This window comes from Capsella rubella, unplaced genomic scaffold (assembly GCF_000375325.1).
Source record: "Capsella rubella cultivar Monte Gargano unplaced genomic scaffold, Caprub1_0 scaffold_2, whole genome shotgun sequence".
Lineage (NCBI taxonomy): Eukaryota > Viridiplantae > Streptophyta > Magnoliopsida > Brassicales > Brassicaceae > Capsella > Capsella rubella.
The window spans coordinates 3,443,433-3,459,904 of record NW_006238922.1 but is presented as its reverse complement, the minus strand read 5'-3'; the positions used below and the strand labels follow the sequence as shown (position 1 = coordinate 3,459,904).

Genomic DNA, 16,472 nt, shown 5'->3' with positions numbered 1-16,472 from the left:
ATTTTGCTAGTGTATGTATTATGTAATAAGTTGTGATGAACTGAAATAGTTTGATTATAGTTATATATATATCAATTCTTGATCAGAATTTGTAGTCGTTTCGATTCGTGTTATGTTTAGTCAAAATTTGTTATTGCTTCTTAAAACGTGTTTAGTTGTTTATTTTGGTCATAAATGTTTTGTGAGTGTGTTTAATTAATTGTTGAGGAAAGCCATAATTGGGTGGTTTATGTGCAGCTAGGAAACAGAGGAAAGTGTCTTTATGAATTTTTTCTGTTTCTTTTTGTTAGGGACGATGAAGCAAAAAAGATAGAGAAGATTGCAAGAGATGTCTCACTTAAACTGAATTTCACACCGTGTAAGGATTTTGATGGCAAGATTGGACTAGACAATCATGTGAGGGAAATGGAGTCTTTGCTTGATTTTGATAATCTTGGAGTTAAGATTGTTGGAATCTCTGGTCCTGCAGGCATTGGTAAGAGTACCATTGCCAGAGCTTTATATAGTCGCCACTCTGGTAAGTTTCACAATCGTTGTTATGTGGACAAACTTTGGGAAAACTATAAGATTGGTCATGATGAGTATCCTTTCAAGTTGCGTTTACATGAGGAATTTTTTTCAAAAGTTTTGAAACAAAATGGTATGGAAATAAGTCATTTAGGATTGATAAAAGAAAGGCTTCAATATCAAAAGGTTCTTATCATTCTTGATGATGTGGAGAGTGTAGCTCAAGTGGACGCTTTGGCACATGATATTTCGTGGTTTGGTCCTGGAAGTAGGATCATTGTGGTCACTGAAAACAAAAAGATTTTGAAGCAGCACGGTATTAATGTTATATATAAAGTGGGGTTTCCATCATATGAAGAAGCTCTAATGATCTTTTGTCTTTCTGCTTTTAAACGAACCTCTCCACCTGATGGGTTTATGGATCTTGCGTCTGAAGTTGTAGAAATTTGTGACAACCTTCCATTGGCTCTGTGTGTTTTGGGGTCATCATTGCGGGGAAGTAGCCATGGTGAGTGGAATGATGAACTGCGAAGGTTTAAAACATTTCTCGATGGAAGAATTGAGAGTGCATTGAAAGTGGGCTACGAAAGTTTACATGAGGAAGACCGACTTCTTTTTCGCTTCATTGCAGTATTCTTCAATTATAAACGTGTTGATGATGTGACATCCACTTTCCGCAATACTGACGTATTGGATGTTAGACTTGGGTTGAAAAACCTAGTTGATAGATGTCTCATACATATAGATTGTGGTATGGTGGTAATGCACAATTTGCTACAGTTAATGGGTAAAAAAGTTAATTCCAATGAAGAACTTTCCAAACGGAAGATTCTAGAAGATCCCGATGATATTTGTCATGTTCTAAAAGAGGCAAACGTAAGTTTTCTTAAAATTAAGACCTTTTTGCATTACTTCCATGTTATTGTTTAAGCAGATTATCTATGGCCACTAACAAGTTATAGATTGGAATATTTATTAGGGTACTGGATCAGTGTTAGGTGTATCACTGGACATAGCAAAGATCAACAAATTAAATATAAGCGAGAAGGCTTTTATAAGAATGTACAAGCTTCATATCCTAAAAGTCATAGGTTGGAAATGTGACGGAGGCAGACAGTTGTCCATACCAGAGAATATGGAGTTTCCATGTAGCTTAAGGTTACTACATTGGGAGGCATATCCGAGAAAATCTTTTCAGTTTTACCCCAAGAATCTCGTCACACTGAATATGCGAAATAGCAAGCTCGAGAGGCTATGGGAAGAAACTCAGGTTAGTTATGGGAACGGGGATAATTGATATTTGATAATAGCAATATTCACATAACAATGTTTAAAATAAAATAACAAAGTAAGTTCTCATTATGTTCTGCTTTTTCAAATCTAGGAACTACCAAATCTCAAAGAGATGGATTTGAGTTGGTCATCTTGTTTGATGGAACTCCCAGACCTTTCAAAAGCTAAGAATCTGGAGATATTAGTTGTGAATGGGTGCAAAGCTTTGGTAGAGATTCCATCCTCAGTTGTGAATCTTCCTAAGCTATGTGAGTTATTGATGTATAAATGCAAAAGTCTACAGGTCATTCCAACTCTCATCAATTTGGAATCTATCAAATATTTCTATATTGATAACTGCCCACAACTGAGAATTTTTCCAGAAATGCCAACCAACATCACGAATCTCAGGATAGAGACGACAGGGGTAGAAGAGTTGCCTGTATCATTTAGGCATTGCTCTCATCTTACAGAAGTTGAAATATCACTGAATGAAAATCTCAAGAACTTCTCAACACATCTCCCCACTAGTGTAACAGAGCTAGACCTCAGGGATAGTCAGATTGAGAGGATTGCAGACTGCATCAAAGGTCTCCATAACTTAGAAACTCTTAATATAACAAACTGCAAAAGACTTGAGTCTTTGCCAGAGCTCCCGTATTCGCTCCGTGAGCTATTTGCAAGAAATTGTGAATCACTGGAGAGAGTAAGTGGCCCTTTAAACGCTCCAGAAGCAAAGCTCTATTTTAGTAACTGCTTCAGATTGGGTCGACAAGGAAAACGAGCGATTATCCAAAGATCGTGTTTCAAGGGGTTGACTTTGTTACCCGGAATAGAAGTACCTGAAGAGTTTGATTACAGAGGCAGAGGAACTAAGGTAACAATTCCTCGATCTGATTTCAACAGATATAAGGATTCCATTGGTAATCGAGTTAGAGGAGATTCCTCAACAATTGCTCCTTCCGATTTCAGCATAGTCAAAGTTTGCCTTGTGGTGGCGCAAAGAGCCTGGTACTATGAAAAGTTGATTTGCAAATTCATCGGCAACTCAGTAAAGTATATGTCGTTAGATGCGGATCTAGTCCTAGAAAATGAGTACCTATATTTTGAGAGGAAACATCTACTCATATTTTTTATGAGCTTGCCATTAATGGATCCCTCTGAAGTGAGCAGAGAGATAGTGCTTGAGTTCAAGTGTACATCACCAGATACATACGATGATCCGTTTATGGACTGTGGTGTCAAGATCTTGACGGACGAACTAGAGGGAATCAGATGTTGGGGATCTGGAGAAGAAGACTGGCGAACACGTTTATACTACAGACGAGGAAGCAGAAACACCTGACAAAGAAGACAATCGGAATCTGAATTGCTTGACATTAGAAGATCATGAATACGAATCTGTATCAGTGAATCAGGAAGACTTTCTTGGTACTGTGACGAAGTCCTCTACTTGAATCTTTCTCTCAAGCCGGCTTGTTGTCCTTTCCCAGATTCTACGGCGGCGTTTCTACTGCTCATGAAGAAGACCTATGCTTGAATCTTTCTCTCAAGACGGCTTGTCGTCCTTTCCTAGATCAGCACAATCACTGTGATCGCCCTGAAGGGTCGAGGAAAAGGAAATATACAGGTGAAGAAGTAATTGATAAAAGAGATGAGAGCATTGAAATATGTGAATCTCAATCACTTATAGCTGGTACGAGCATTAGTCAGTTTCTTAGAGATGTTGGAGAAGATGATAGAGCAGCTAAGCATATGCGGATAGGACCAAGTAAACATCAAAGTGGTATCTAGGTTAACAAGGTTTCACTGAAGAAGTTCTTTTTTACTTTATGGCTGCTACGATTATGGCGCAAAAGCTAACTCTAGCACGAAGATGACAGTTAAAGTCACAGGTAAAGCTTATAAGCATATTTGTTTCAATGATATTGATGAATTTTTGGTTTTGAAGAGCATTCGGAATTTGAACTGATTTATTGAATGATTCTAAATTTCTTGTGTTGTTTTTTGTTAAATTTCACGTTGCTCTCAAAATTTGACACACCACTTTGTGAATTTGTTCATCTGGGAATTAGATGTATCTGGTTTGATGTTGTGTATAGTGCGGTTATTAGACTTGGTGAAGGTTTGATTATGGTTTTGCAGATTGTATTGAAGGAACATTCTTAGTTCATTTCAATCTATTGAAGGAATTATAGTTTTTCTCTGAAATATATCTGGATAATTATCATATCGGATTTATTTGTTTGTCGATAAAAGCTGAATATATTTTTCCTTCTAATGCAGCACTCAGATTACATCATTTTCTCACTGAACCTTCAAGGTAATGGCTTCATTCGTTTTATACTAAAATCATCAGTAGAAAAGCATTGATGAAGCATCCATCAGTCTAACAAATGCCAAGTCTCAAACAGTTTGGAGACGGCAATGGCATAGGAGCAGAAGCTCTCTTAAAATATCCAATAGGTGTATTATGTGCTAAGAACGTTCTAATTTATCTAGCCACCACTAAAAGAGTCTTCATGTTGTCTCCAGTGATCAACTCTTTCTGCTTTGTTGTGATGTCTTTCACTCTTGTAATAGCAAAATACTAAGCTTTTTGTACTTTATTGTCATAGACACAACGCATCACCAGTTGCAAAGTCGGTATTTTGCTTAAATTGAAGGGGTTTGGACGCATCTAAAGAGATACTTCTTCAAAATACAACATTTGTTTTTTTTTTAAATGTGTAATTGCAACACTGAATCCTAAAACTACCTAGGCACTAGGGGTCTAAAAGTATAGAAATTTAAATCTTACACTTTAATTAATGTAAAATTTTATCATATTGTTTAACAAACTTGTAACTCAAGAGATCAAGAAATATAAAAGACACTTTCTTTTATTGCTTTAGAAAATTCCTCAAAACTAAAGCTCTCAACAATCTCTCTTAATCTCACACCTAAAGTCATAACTCGACTTCTCTATTTATATAAAACCAAAACCACCTAAGTCCTAATCCAAATAGGACTTTACAAAACCATAAAACCATTAACCCTAATCCATATCTCGGTAGGATTATAATAACTTGTCCTTCAAGTCTTCTTCTTTTTCAAGCTTAACTCAACATTCTCCCCCTTAAGCTTGAACACATCCTTCTTCAAGTCTTGAACTCCAATGAACTCTCTCATTTCCCTAAACTTGATCTTTCCTAAAGCCTTTGTTAAAATGTCCGCCTTTTGTTCCTTTCCCGGAACATACTCCACTTCTATATGTCCATTCTCAACACATTCTCTAATAAAGTGATATCGCCTATGTATATGCTTGCTTCTTCCATGGAAAACAGGATTCTTGGTGAGTGCTAGTGCTGACTTGTTGTCCATGAGAATTGTGACTTTTTCACTAGATGAACCAATGATCTCTCCAAGTAAGTCTTGAAGCCATAAGGCTTGTTTTGCAGCTTCCGTTCCCGCCATAAACTCAGCCTCACATGAAGACATTGCAACTGTGTTCTGTTTGTGAGTACACCATGTAATTGGAAAGTTGTTGAGGTAGAAAATGTGACCAGCTGTGCTTCTTCCATCATCTTTATCCACATTATGTGAGCTATCACTATATCCAACCAAACCAGTCTTGTCTCCTTGAGTAAAATTCAAACCAAAAGAGGAAGTTCCACGTAAGTACCTAAGTACCGCTTTCATTGCTGCTCCGTGTGATCGTCTTGGTTCATGCATGTACCTACTTAAAACTCCCACACAATATGAGAGGTCAGGTCGTGTATGAAGCAAGTAACGAAGACACCCAATGTTTCTTCGATATTCAGTTTCATCAATACGTTCTTCCTTTTGTGCTTTAGAAAGTTCAAGACCGGCTTCCATTGGTATGAGAACCGAGTTACATTCTTTCATGCTAGTCTCTTCGAGAATCTTTTCAGCATACCTCTCTTGTTTTAACATGATACCACCGTTATATTGCAGAACTTCTATTCCAAGGTAATACGTTAACAATCCGAGGTCGCTCATTTCAAACTTTGATGCCATTCCCCTTTTGAAGTCAAGTATCAAACTTAAACTAGATCCCGTGACAAGTAGATCATCGACATAAACAGCAACGACTAGTAGATGCTCCTTTTCTTGCTTTCGATATAGTGAGGGTTCCTTTGAACATCTTTCAAACTTCAGCTCCTTAAGAATCGCATTGAGTTTGTCATTCCAAGCTCTTGGGGCTTGTCTTAAACTGTAAAGTGCCTTGTTAAGCTTATAAACCTTGCTTTCACTTCCTTGTATTACAAAACCTTCTGGTTGTGAGACAAATACTACTTCCTTTAGTTCACCATGCAGGAAGGCTGTTTTTACATCAAGATGATGTATCTCCCAAGAATTAGAAGCCGCCAAAGCAATTATAAGTCGGATAGTTTCAACACGAGCCACTGGAGCGAACACCTCGTCGAAGTCCACACCATGCCTTTGTATGTAACCTTTGGCTACAAGTCTCGCCTTATACCTGTTTAAGCTTCCATCTGAATTTCTTTTGATTTTAAACACCCACTTCAATCCGATTGCCTTAGCACCTTGTGGAAGATCAACTAAGTCCCATGTTCTGTTTTTATTGATTGAATTGATTTCTTCTTGACAAGCGACTCTCCATTCTTCCAATTCTTTTGCCTCGTCAAAACTCCATGGCTCCTCGTTTACGGCTAGTAACAATTTCTCACATTCGATCACGGCCAACATAACATAATCTTCCAAATACTTTGGTGTTGTGACTTGTCGGGTTGATCTTCTGGGAGCAACAGGTGGATCGTGGTTCAATTCTTCTCCTTCCTCATCGCTTTCCACCCTTTGATCATCGCTGACATCTTGATTATCATTACTTGATCCGTCACTTAGAGCTTCCTCGCCTCTTCTTTCTTCGTTTTCATCAACTATAGGGTCTTCTCTTATTCCATTATTCCCATATTCTCCAAAGTTAACAGTGAACATTCCTGGTCTCGTATCAAAATTGTTACCTAGAGTATTCCACTTCCAGCTTTTGCTCTCATCAAACACAACATCCCGACTAACCGTTATCTTCTTTGTTGTAGGGTCTAACAGCCGATATGCTTTCGATCCCGGCTCAGTTCCAAGGTGTACTAAAACACGAGATCGATCATCTAGTTTTCTTAGATGTGGAGTTTCTACTTTTGCATATCCGAGGCAACCAAAGACGCGAATATGCTCAATACATGGTTTCCTTCCTTTGTAAGCTTCATATGGTGTTTGTGCGTTTAAGACTCTAGTTGCTACTCTGTTGATGACATAGGTGGCATGTCTCACTGCTTCTCCCCAAAGATAATTTGGAATGCCCATGTATTTCAAAATGCTTCGAGTCATTTCCATAAGTGTTCTGTTTCGCCTCTCCACTACCCCGTTTTGCTGTGGTGAGTATGGAGCAGTCAAATGTCTTTGAATGCCTGAGTCTTCACAAAAACTTTGGAATTCTTGGGAGAGAAACTCTCCACCTCTATCTGTGCGGAATGTTTTGATAGTGGAACCTGTTTCTTGCTCGACAATTTTCTTGAACTTCTTAAATTTTCCGAATGCCTCACTCTTCTCCTTCAATAAGATAGACCACATATAACGAGAATGGTCATCAATCAAGACAAATATGTACCTGTTCTTTGCTGGAGTTGGAGGTGAGATTGGGCCACAGAGATCTCCGTGAATAAGCTCGAGTCGACTTGATGCTCGGAACGAGGTTGCCTTTGGGAAACTGTGTCTTACTTGTTTTCCAAGCAAACATGAAGCACAAGTATCTTTCTCAATCTTGAAATTTGGCATGCCAAGAACCAATTCCTTCTTCACCATTAGTTTCATGGATTCAAAACCAATATGCCCTAACCTTGCATGCCAAGTTGCTGACTCGCTCATTGCTACTAGGTGAAGACATGTCGCCGGTTCAACCTCCAGCAAGACTTTGTATAAACGATTTTTGGAACGTCTTGCTTTGACGAGTAACCTGCCGTCTCGGTCATGTAATGTCAAGAGGTCACCTTTCATTTGAATGTTACAGCCGGATTCGGTGGCTTGTCCAAGGCTGATAATGTTACTTGTTAAATCTGGTATATAGTAAACATTATTCAGAACCTTTGTTCCACCATTGATGTTAAAGAGAACAGATCCTTTCCCTTTGATGTCAATGCGTGAATCATCTCCAAACCGTACTTTTCCAGTCACAGTTTCATCAATCTTAGAGAAATAAGAAAGGTGTCCTGACATGTGATTGCTCGCTCCGTTGTCCAAGTACCATATATTGCTTGCATCACCTTGTGTTGTTAGAGCATTAGGAGTTACATTTTTTTCGTTAAGATAAACGACTTCGTGCATCATTAGTTCTTCTGCTTCATGTGTATCTTCCTCGGTTTTCTTGTTTTCTTCGGCTTCTTGAAGTTTAAGTAACCTGTCGGGACATGTAGAAGCGTAATGCCCGAGTTTATCGCACCGGAAACAGGTTACGGTTGCAGGATCCCTTTGTTGGTAGCCATATCGTCCTCTTCCTCGTCCTCTGCCACGACCTCCATATCTTCCACCAGAGCCTCTTCCGCGTGACTCATAATTTCCTTGACCTGATTGTGCTTCCGAGTTAGCATACATGAGTTTGTCTTGGCCCGGAGCTTGCTCATCTTCTTCATCATCACGCGTTCTTTCTTCATAAGATTTTAGGCGTCCGACAATATCTTCAAAACTTGTAGTTTTGAGATCAAGGTTCTGTTCAAGAGATGCAACAAGGAGGATGTACCGTTTCCGAGGCAGGCCGTTGAGGAGCTTTTTAATAAGTTTTGGTTCCTCAATCGTTTCTCCTAAGGTTGCGGATTTTGAGGTTAGTTCGGTGATTTTACCAACGAAATCATCGATGGTATCACTGTCTTTCATCTTCAATTTTTCAAAATCAGAGAACAGGGTTTGGAGTCGAGCTTCGCGTACACGATCAGCACCCACATATCTAACCTTGATCGCATCCCATACAGCTTTTGATGTTATAAGATGTCCGATTTGCACAACCATGGACTCGGGAACGGACTGGAGGAGCAATGCTCTCGCCATATTGTTCTTGTCATCGTCTTCATCACCGGGTTCAACTGTTTCCCACACTTTATGAACCTTGAGCAAGAGCTGCATACGGATGGACCAAACCGTGTAATTTGTGCTTGTAAGCATTGGGCATTGGATGGAGGAGGAGCTGCTTTCTTTAGGCTTTGTTTGGACATTAACCAACTCAGCCATGTTTTAAACAACCTTGGTTTTGCTCTGATACCAAATATTGTTTAACAAACTTGTAACTCAAGAGATCAAGAAATATAAAAGACACTTTCTTTTATTGCTTTAGAAAATTCCTCAAAACTAAAGCTCTCAACAATCTCTCTTAATCTCACACCTAAAGTCATAACTCGACTTCTCTATTTATATAAAACCAAAACCACCTAAGTCCTAATCCAAATAGGACTTTACAAAACCATAAAACCATTAACCCTAATCCATATCTCGGTAGGATTATAATAACTTGTCCTTCAAGTCTTCTTCTTTTTCAAGCTTAACTCAACATATCATTGTTATATTTATTGATAAAATATTATACCGCCGGTTAAACCAATGTTCACACCTGCCTAAATATTTATGTAAATCACAATTAAAAAACTACATCATCAGATTCTGTATATACTCACATTAGTTCTCAACCTCTAAATATTTTTTGCGACCTCTAAATTAATCATTCAAAGCATTTGATAACATTAGGAGTCAAACCTCATGCTTTCGTAAGTTTATGCATGTGTAACCGCATATACTCCATTTAAATCAACCAAACTCTATATCACTATAATTAAAACATTTCTTTATAATAAAGTAGTGAACCATTGTAGCATAATTACCACTATTGATATAAAACATTTAAAATACAAATATTGTCTCGCTATGTACCACTGGTAAAATCCTAATTTTACTAAGGAGGTGTATTCAAACTAGAAATTTAAGAGTTTTGTAGACATTTTACAAATCATATGTTAATCAATCATGAATTTTAAAAAGTCCAATGAAATCCAGTGTTATTGAACTAAAAATTTAGAAATCTATATTAAATTCCACCAGTATTGAAAATAATTTGTGTGTTTGATTTTTAATGACTAAAGGATTTTAGAGGATTTTTTAGTTAAAAATAGAGAAACCAAAATTTCATGGTGTTAATTGGAATTTAAAAGAATCTTACAAAAATCATATGAACTTTCCTAAAAGCATCAAAGTCATTTAAAAACTCAATAAAACTCAAATCACTCAAAATTCTACTTTGAATACAGAATTGTAAGAGTATAGATAAAACACATTAAACTTTCAAAAGAGTACACTTGAAGACTCGATTGCAGTAAATAAATCAAGAAAGTGCAAATCATTGATCTGTATCAGTTTTGTTCTCAATGTCAATATCTTAGGGTTTTCTCCGCTACTTGACACGCAAGTAAGTAGTTTACTACAATGCCAAAAAAGTCTTCGTAATTTCTTCTTTCTTTACGCGTTTTTATCGGAGCCTACTTGGTTCCTGAATCACATTAACTTACGAGGGAATATGAAATAAATATTATTCTTAGTGGAAGATCAATAATATTCATATATATATATGACAAGTGCTACGTAAAAAAACTAACAAACCATTTTGGAAGTGCCAAAAAAAGTCTTCGAAATTTCTTCTCTCTTTAAAAGAATAAAGAAAGATAGCTTCCACAAATGTAAGAAACTTTCTAACATACTTTTAAAAAAAGTTTTTCGAAGAATACAAAAACATTTTCAAACAATTTAAACAGTTGACATTTGATAGTTTCTTCTCTCTTTTGAAATTTCGTTTACTTTGCTCTTTTGAACACATCTTTGCTATGTAAGCTTCTTTACGCGTTATTTGCATTACTTAACTTTGCAAAGAAACTTCCCATCTTGTCTCTCTATATAAGTGATAGTTGCTATTTTCTCATTTCTTATCTTAACATTTTGTTAACCAATCATGATCATCTCTGCTCATTGCTTCTCCTTCTTTTCTTTTCTTTTTTTCTTTTTGTTTATATTTTTGTTTTTTTGTTTTTTTTTTTTCATGGCTTCTCCTTCTTCTTCAGCTGATATGGATTCTTCTTCTTCTTCTTCACCTGTCATGGCTTCTTCTTCTTCCTCACCTGGAAACTGGAGATACAATGTCTTCACTAGCTTCCATGGACCAGACGTCCGTCAGACACTTCTCACCCATTTACGCAAACAGTTCAGCAGCAATGGGATTACGATGTTCGATGATCAAGGGATGGAGAGAGGCCACACCATTGACTCATCTCTCAAAGAAGCCATTGGAGAGTCGAGGATCGCGATCGTATTGCTCACGAATAACTATGCATCTTCTAGTTGGTGTTTGGATGAACTCTTGGAAATTTTGGATTGCCAAAAGAAAATTGGGCAAATAGTGATGACTGTCTTCTACGGAGTGGATCCTTCTGATGTCCGCAAACAAAACGGAGAATTTGGGAGAGTATTCGATGAAACTTGTGCTCGTAAATCAGAGGAGCAAAAAGAAAAATGGAGCAAAGCTTTGAACTATGTGGGAAACATAGCTGGAGAACACTTCCAAAACTGGTTTGCACTCTCTTTAATCAATTACAACTAGGAGAAAAACAAAACTGTTTTTATAGTTATTTTCTGTTTTCATTACTTTTTTTTTGTGTTTGTTATTTTTTTTTCATTTTTTATGTATAATTTTATTTTATTTGTTTTTTTTACGCATGAATATTTGGTTATAATTTTAAAAATATTTACTATCCTTATTATTGTTTTTTTTTTGTGGTTTGAAATTTTTTTACTTAGTATTTAGTTTTTTGTGTATTATTTTGTTTCTTTGTTAATTGTTTTTTGACGTATGAATATTTAATTTTAAGTAATTTTTGTTAATTTTAAAAAACAATTTTGCCAAATTTTAACTATTTATTTCTGTCTTTAAATATATCACTATAACTTTATATGTTTTTCATTTTGGAATAGTACTAATAATAGTTTTTTTGGTATTTGAAGTAGTAATATGTGTTTTTAAGATTTCATTAAAGTACAATGTGTTAAGTAAGAAGAAAAGGAAGATTTATTTTTGTTTCAGAAGTATGAAGAAGAACTCTATTGCTGATTTTGGTATTTGATGATGTTGTCTAGATCAGTGTGTGGTCTTTGGATGGTTACGATGTTTTGATTAGATCTTTGAATATTAGAGTTAATAGTTTTGTATTAAAAAGTAGATTGGAGATTTTGGGTATGTCCCGTCTCTCTTTCTTTTTTTGGTTGTTCTTTGCGTAGAAGTGTGTCTATATATATTCGGGCTACAGTCATTTAAAGTCTTCTTTAAACTGTTGTTGGTTACAGTTTTTGTTTTTCAAGTTTTCTTTGCCGTTACTTATCATTTAATTTCTTATATTCAGTGACTTTTTTTAATGTGATTGTTTGGTATATTATTTTTTCTTTATAGCTATATCTTTTTAATCGTCTAACGGGGATAGATAAAACGAAACTATGTAGCTTTCTCTTTTTAATGTGATTTTTTCTGTGAAGCTAGGAACAAAGGAATGTTCTCTTAATGATTTTATTCTCAAGAATTTTTTGTTTCTTTTTGTTAGGGAAAATGAAGCAGAAAAGTTAGAGAAGATTGCAAGAGATGTCTCACATAAACTGAATTTCACACCGTGTACGGATTTTGATGGCAAGATTGGACTAGACAATCATGCGAGGGAAATGGAGTCTTTGCTTGATTTAGATGATCTTGGAGTTAAGATTGTTGGAATCTTTGGTCCTGCAGGCATTGGTAAGAGTACCATTGCCAGAGCTTTACGTAGTCGACACTCTAGTAAGTTTCAACGTACTTGTTTTATGGAAAACGTTAGGGGAAGCTATAAGAGTGGAACTGACAAGCATGGTTTGCAGCTGTCTTTGCAAGAAAAACTTCTTTCTAAGATTTTGAACCTAAAGGGCATTAGGATAGACCATTTAGGTGTGATAAAAGAAAGGCTTCAATATCAAAAGGTTCTTATCATTCTTGATGATGTGGAGAGTTTAGCTCAACTAGAGGCTTTGGTTGATATTACGTGGTTTGGTCCTGGAAGTAGGATCATTATAGCCACTGAAAACAAAGAGATTTTGCAGCAACATGGTATCACTGATATATACCAAGTGGGTTTTCCATCAGATGAGAAGCTCTAATGATTTTTTGTCTTTCTGCTTTTAAACAAGCCTCTCCACCTGATGTGTTTATGGATCTTGCGTATGAAGTTGTAAGAAGTTGTTGCAACCTTCCATTGGCTCTGTGTATTTTGGGGTCGTCATTGCGGGGAAGCCATGATGTTGCTGACTGGATTGAAAAAGTGGGGTGAAAAGCTCTCTCGAACAATTGAAAGTTGGATGAGAAAGACTAAACTCTTTTTCTATTATTGGACAACAAGAATTTAGTGGTCTTGCAAACATAATCTTTGTAATGGCAGTGTTCGTTAAAATTTTGTAATAATTCTCCCAATTGCAATAATGAATATATGTCACAATTTTATTAAAAGATTATTGCAAAATAACACGAAAAAAAAATACAAATTGTTGTGATTTTCCATTTTTCTGTTACAAAATACCGACAATAGATACATTTTTGCGACCTTGCAAATTTGTAAGAAATATTCAACAATAACTGATTTATTAGATTAATCTAGTATCATTAGTATCAAAGATACGATTTATTTTATTATGCTTATATATAGTTTAACAATTCCCACACAAAAAAAAAAAGATATATAGTTTAACGATGTGTTTCTATTATTAACACAACTACCAAGCAGCTCCTTAAGCAAAATTTGAACAAAAAGCTAATTTTTTCCTGTGAAACTGAATCACTTTTGCTTGGTTGGCTGCATTTATCAAGGAATGTGAAAACAATTAAATAAAGATATAATATATTCAGAATAATTTATTTTTGAAGTAAGAATGAAGGAAACGATTGGAGCAACCTCACTTTATTTTCTTACTAGTCGGTTGTCCGCGCTAGGCGCGAGAGTTTATTATATTGTTTATGAGTAATTCGTTCGTATCTTATTTCCTACTTATTTTTTTCACTATACCATACTTTAATTTTTTAAAACTTTAATTGTGTTTGTATAGAAAAACTATTGAGTTTTAGCTTCATTAGTCGTTGAGAAATTAAGTGTGTATAGTATAAGTCGAAGTGTGGACGTAAATGGAAGTGCGGTTGAGAATCATTGAGAAAAGTGTGCTATTAGATTTTTACCAAATATAGATCTAGATGTTAATATTTTGGGCCCTTTTATATGTTGGCATGAAATTTGAACATGATTTGTGGGTTGCGGGCGGATTGTTGTATTTTTAATTGTTTACATTATCTCTTTATATATTGTCATAATTTATTATTTTTTGTTTTACGTTTTCCTTTTCTGGATTTGTCGTACTTTATATCTCGTAATGATCATTTATATATTATTATATTTTTTCTGATTTTATGTTTTATATATTTTTTGTTTTTTCATATGGAACAATTTTAAAATTTAACATATTAGTAATTTACTTTATATTTAGTTTGTTTCATTTAATAATACTTTATTTTAATTTTCAGTTTTATGAAATATAGTTAATTTTTTATTTTGTTTATTAGTTTAACATATGTGTTGTATTGGAAACAAATAGTTAAATTCATATTGGAAACTTTTAAAGAAATATTATTTTTATTTTACCTTTTTATATGTTTATAAAAAATAAGAATTCATGTTTCGGTCCGACCTATCTCACTTATCTTAGAAACTTTTTTGAGACATAAATTAGATAGATTTATATTCTCAAAATTTCTTACTTTTTGTTTTATTCCCGTTAAATCTCATTATATTTAGGTTTACATTGTGTAAATATAATCATATATATATTTGAGAATTTTTGAGAAATACCCATTTTGGTGTACTCCTTTTTAAAAATACCCCCTTTATCTATTCATTTTCAAAAATACCCCTTTTTAAATATAAAAGATTATAAAGTTTTATATAGTTTATAAGGTACTTCTATATAATAACTACTACTGGGAGATTCGATACAAATATTTTAAAATGTTTTAAATAGTTTTAAATCGTTATTATAAGTTTTATAAAGTTTTTAAAAGGTTTTTAAAAGGGTTTATACGGTTTGTATAAGGTTTTTATAAGGTTTTTATAATTTATTTTTACGCTATTTATGAAAGGTATATAAAATTTTATACACATATAAAGGTAATTTGTGTATATATTTATAAGCTTACACACATATTTGGATAAATTTCAACATTTTTAGTGGGTTGTTTGATAACGTTTGAAAATGGGGTATTTTTAAAAAGAGTTATATGAAAAGGGGTATTTTTGAAATTCCCCCTATATATTTTAAACATGGGAGATTTGCACAACTAACCTTTATTATGATACCCTTTTCTACAAGTACCCTCTCTAGGTGTTCATTTTCAAAAATACCCTCTTCAATGTACAAATGACTAAATTACCCTCTTTTATTATAACCCATGATGAAAAAAGAATATTCTTCCAACAAAAAGAATATTCCTTCCGAAAAATTTCCCGCCAAAAATTTTCGGAAAAAAATTTCCCGCCAAAAGATTCTGACAAAAAATTTCCGACAAAAATTTTCCCGCCAAAATTTTTCCGCAATTTCTTAAAAAAACCTTGTAAATATTTATAAATCCCTTAAAAAATCCTTTAAAAACCCTTGTAAATCTTTTAAAAGTCATCCAAAACCTTTCAAAACTTGAGTAAACCTTTTAAAACCATTGTAAATCATTTTATAACATTTATAAACACTTGTAAATCCCTTTAAACCACTTATAACCGTGATAAATCATTTAATAAAAACTTTTGTAAACTTCTAAAACCCGTTAAAAACCCTTGTAAATCCTTAAAATCCATTTTAAAGAACTTGTAATACCTTTAAAAACTTTTGTAAACCCTTCAAAAACCTTTGTAAACTTCTAAAACCCTTTAAAACTTCTTGTAAATCCTTTAAAACTATTTTTAAATCTGTGTATGCCTTTAAATATACTTTTAAATCCTTTTAAAAACACTTGTAAATCATTTTAAAAAACCTTTAAAAATCCCTGTAAATTTTTAAAATCCTTTAAAAATTCTTGTAAATCCTTTTAAAATTGTTATAAACTTATAAAAACTTTTAAAAACCATTGGAAATCATTTAAAAACCATTTAAAAACCTTTGTAGGCTTCTAAAACTCTTTAAAAACCATTACAAATCTTTTAAAAACCATTTTAAAACTCTTGTAAATCCCTTTAAAAACCCTTGTAAACCCTATTAAAAACCCTTTAAAAAATCTTGTAAACCCTTTAAAAAAATTTGGCGGGAAAATTTTGAGAAAATATTTTTTTTGCGGGAAAATTTTTGCGGAAATTTTTTGGCGGGAAAATTTTCCCGAGAAAATTTTTGGCGGGAAAATTTTTTCTCGGAAGCTTTTTTGGCGTGAAAATTTTGGCGGGAAAGTTTTTGGCGGGAAATTTTTGGGGGGAAAATTTTTGGAAGGAATATTCCTTCCTTTGTGAAAGAATATTCTTTCAAATAGGGGTAAAATAGCCATTAAAAATTAAGAGAGGGCAAAAATGAAAATGGTAAAAAAAGAGGGTATTTTTAAAAGAGGGTATCAT

The 16,472-nt window shown here is 34.3% G+C and overlaps 2 protein-coding genes across 2 annotated transcripts in view; both read left to right on the top strand.

The window, feature by feature from the left end:
- Nucleotides 1-3,124, top strand: part of LOC111831929 (disease resistance protein ADR2-like) — a 3,809-nt gene extending 685 nt beyond the window's left edge. The window contains exons 2-5 of the mRNA XM_023787551.1: nucleotides 291-517; nucleotides 728-1,383; nucleotides 1,487-1,777; nucleotides 1,892-3,124. Coding sequence (XP_023643319.1) covers nucleotides 291-517; nucleotides 728-1,383; nucleotides 1,487-1,777; nucleotides 1,892-3,124 — 2,407 coding nt within the window. The remainder of the gene's footprint in view (nucleotides 1-290; nucleotides 518-727; nucleotides 1,384-1,486; nucleotides 1,778-1,891) is intronic.
- A 7,794-nt stretch (nucleotides 3,125-10,918) lies between these two features.
- The window catches only part of LOC111831928 (disease resistance protein ADR2-like), an 11,499-nt gene continuing 5,945 nt past the window's right edge, over nucleotides 10,919-16,472 (top strand). The window contains exon 1 of the mRNA XM_023787549.1: nucleotides 10,919-11,397. Coding sequence (XP_023643317.1) covers nucleotides 10,928-11,397 — 470 coding nt within the window. The 5' untranslated portion in view covers nucleotides 10,919-10,927. The remainder of the gene's footprint in view (nucleotides 11,398-16,472) is intronic.